Source organism: Trichechus manatus, unplaced genomic scaffold, assembly GCF_000243295.1.
Source record: "Trichechus manatus latirostris isolate Lorelei unplaced genomic scaffold, TriManLat1.0 scaffold00343, whole genome shotgun sequence".
Classification (NCBI taxonomy): Eukaryota; Metazoa; Chordata; class Mammalia; order Sirenia; family Trichechidae; genus Trichechus; species Trichechus manatus.
This window is the reverse complement of record NW_004444279.1, coordinates 307,208-310,032: the sequence shown is the minus strand read 5'-3', so window position 1 is coordinate 310,032 and position 2,825 is coordinate 307,208. Positions and strand designations below refer to the sequence as shown.

The 2,825-nt window shown below is 41.3% G+C and overlaps 1 protein-coding gene across 1 annotated transcript in view; it reads right to left on the bottom strand.

Moving 5' to 3' along the window:
* CC2D2A (coiled-coil and C2 domain containing 2A) overlaps window positions 1–2,825 on the bottom strand; it is a 157,609-nt gene that overhangs the window by 149,452 nt on the left and 5,332 nt on the right. Inside the window, 1 exon segment of the mRNA XM_023725654.1 lies at window positions 2,307–2,430. Within this exon segment, the coding sequence (XP_023581422.1) occupies window positions 2,307–2,430 (124 nt within the window).

Sequence of the window (2,825 nt, the reverse complement as noted above, 5' to 3'; positions counted from 1 at the left end):
ACCCTTCGGTCAAAGATTAGACAGGTCCATAAAATAAAATGAGACTAAATGGACACATAACCCAGGGACAAAGGTGAGAGGGCAGGAGGGGACGGGAAAGCTGATAATGCGGAACCCAAGTTCAAGAAGGGGAGAGTGTTGACAAGTCATGGGATTGGCAACCAATGTCACAAAATAATATGTGTATTAATTGTTTAATGAGAAACTAATTTGCTCTGTAAACTTTTATCTAAAGCACAATTAAAAAAAATAAAGATTATAGCCAAGAAAACCCTATGGAGCAGCTCTACTCTGTAACACTTGGGTTGCCATGAGTTGACACTGATTTGTCGGTAATGGGTTTTGGCACACCAGCGTTCCCAAGTCAGCAGGAGCTTGCAGCTCTACCCAGGGCTGCCCAGACACCAGCTGGCCACGGCCTTGCTCAGCCAGGCCAGTCTTAGCTCCGTATCAACTCCGCATCTTCCCGTTCTCCAAATCAGAAATAGTGCAGTTTTTTTTTTCTTGATTAGTGGATACATTACATCTCACTCTCAAACACCTTAGTTACTATGCATTTGTCTAACGTTTTATAATATTTAAAATACTTCCATATCTATTTTTTATTTGACCCTCCCAATCACCCCCATGAAGATGGGAGACAAGTATTTCCCTTACTTTAGAAATAAGGAAATAATCCACTTTTCATTGTACCCTGGTGCCTTTATTATCAGAGGGGGTGGCACTTTTTCCCTTGATTTTTAAAGTCACTACTTATTTGATAGTTATAATCTTCAGTAATGATAATTTTGAGCATTTAGGAAAAGAAATGACCATGTGGGATAAAATCTGGTTTCGTTTTTGCTAATTTGTAACAGCCCTCATTGTCTCATTGGTCTTAGATTTGAACAACATTTTTCTTAGGTTTTGTATGTGGATGCAGGACTTTGAATCAGCTCTCTTTCCAAAACCCTCCAACTCCCAACAGTTACTTTATTCCTCAACTCAGCCACAGTGAAACTGTGTAGCAATTGAGTAACACATGAAGAGTCTAACGTTTTTCTCCTCTCCTCTAATCTACTTTTCATGAAAATCAACAAATGAGGGATAATCATTTTCCTACAATAAGCAGATAAGTGATGATTTTCATTGTACTGGGGAAGAGCAAATGCTGTAAAAAAATAGACCAAGGTTCTTGGAAGGGGGAAGAGAATGTATGAGGGAAGAGTGTTGGGGCACCGCTCGTCCTCAAGGAGTAAAGTCTCCGAGAGCCTCAGAAACCACCCTCGTTTCTTTCAACATCAGATTCAAGTCCCGCTTCATTTATGTCTTCTCTGCCTATTTCATCCTCCTTTGAATTTCTACATCTTATTATCTGCATCCTATGTATTCAATCACTTCCTAACTGATGTGGTTCCACCACCCGGCTGACAGTTTGTGGTACTGCGGTAGCTTGCTTGTTGATGTGGTGCTAGAAGCTATGCAACTGGTATTTCAAATACCAGCAGGGGCACCCATGGCAGACAGGTTTCAGTGGAGCTTCCAGACTAAGACAGACTAGGAAGAAAGGCCTAGTAAACTACAAGTAGTCCCTGACTTATGACGTATTCGAGTGATGACAAATCGCACTTACTACCACCTGTCTTTTTTTTCTATACATCTTACTGTTAGTAATATGTACTACATACAATGTCGCAGTGCATAATTTGCCGATGTTATCATTCTCAGATGTTCACTCACGGTTGTTCAATGTTATGATTTACTGTTCAAAACACTGCTGTATAGCAGACTATGAAAACTTAGAAAAAGGGTATTCGACTTACGTCAGAACTGACTTACAATGGAGTCATCAGAGCAGAGCCCCGTTGTAAGCTGGGAACTACCTGTACTTCTGAAAATGAGCCAGTGAAAACCCTGTGGATCAAAACACAATACTGTTGGATATAGTGCTGGAAGATGAGCACTTTAGGTTGGAAGGCACTCAAAATACACAGTGGCTGCAGCAATGGACTGGAAAATTCCAACGATCGTGAAGATGGTGCAGGACCGGGCAATGTTTTGCTCTGTTGTACATGGGATTGCCATAAGTTGGAGCCAACTTGACAGCAGTTAACAACAATCACAACTTATGTGGTTATATAAGCTTGTCCCAAGGACATACGTCCTGTCTTCTAGACAGACATTACCCTAGAAAATTACCCACAAAATAGAGATAAAGTGGCTTTTGAAAAACAAAATTCCCATTAAAAAAAACTCATATTCTTCTGTGATGAGCTCATAGTAGTCAATTAATAAATATTGATTGAACTGAACTGATGGACACTTACTTCGTGGGCCTCGCCGGGTTGTCATGCTCAGGAGGCGCGTCTCAGGCTCTTCCCGTGTGGATTCCTGCTGGTTTTCATCATAGGGTTTTTGAGACACCATCTCTTCAGGATCAGCAGTTGGTGACTATGGGTAGAAGGTTAGATATTCAGTTGCCCTCATGCTTCAGTTCACTGGTTTCTACCTCAGGATGAGGTGGGTCATTCAGTAAGGGAATGGACACTCATTCTCGTCAGATCTGCATGACTGCGGTCCCTGTCACCTGAGTCACTGTGGATGCCCACAGGGAAGCGATGACAAGCCTGCATTTCTCTAGGAGGTTTCTCATGAAATAACCAAGGCATCCCAAAATAAAATAAATATTTTCACTTTTTCTGTGTAAAATATGTAGAGCTCTGCAGAAATTTGGGGGAATAGGAAGCAGGATATTCATAATCAAGCAACTTATTCCTAACTCCAAACAGTTTGTAAACACTTGCTAAGGTATGGCTGGTTATTCTGGAGCATATGCTGAGTCCACC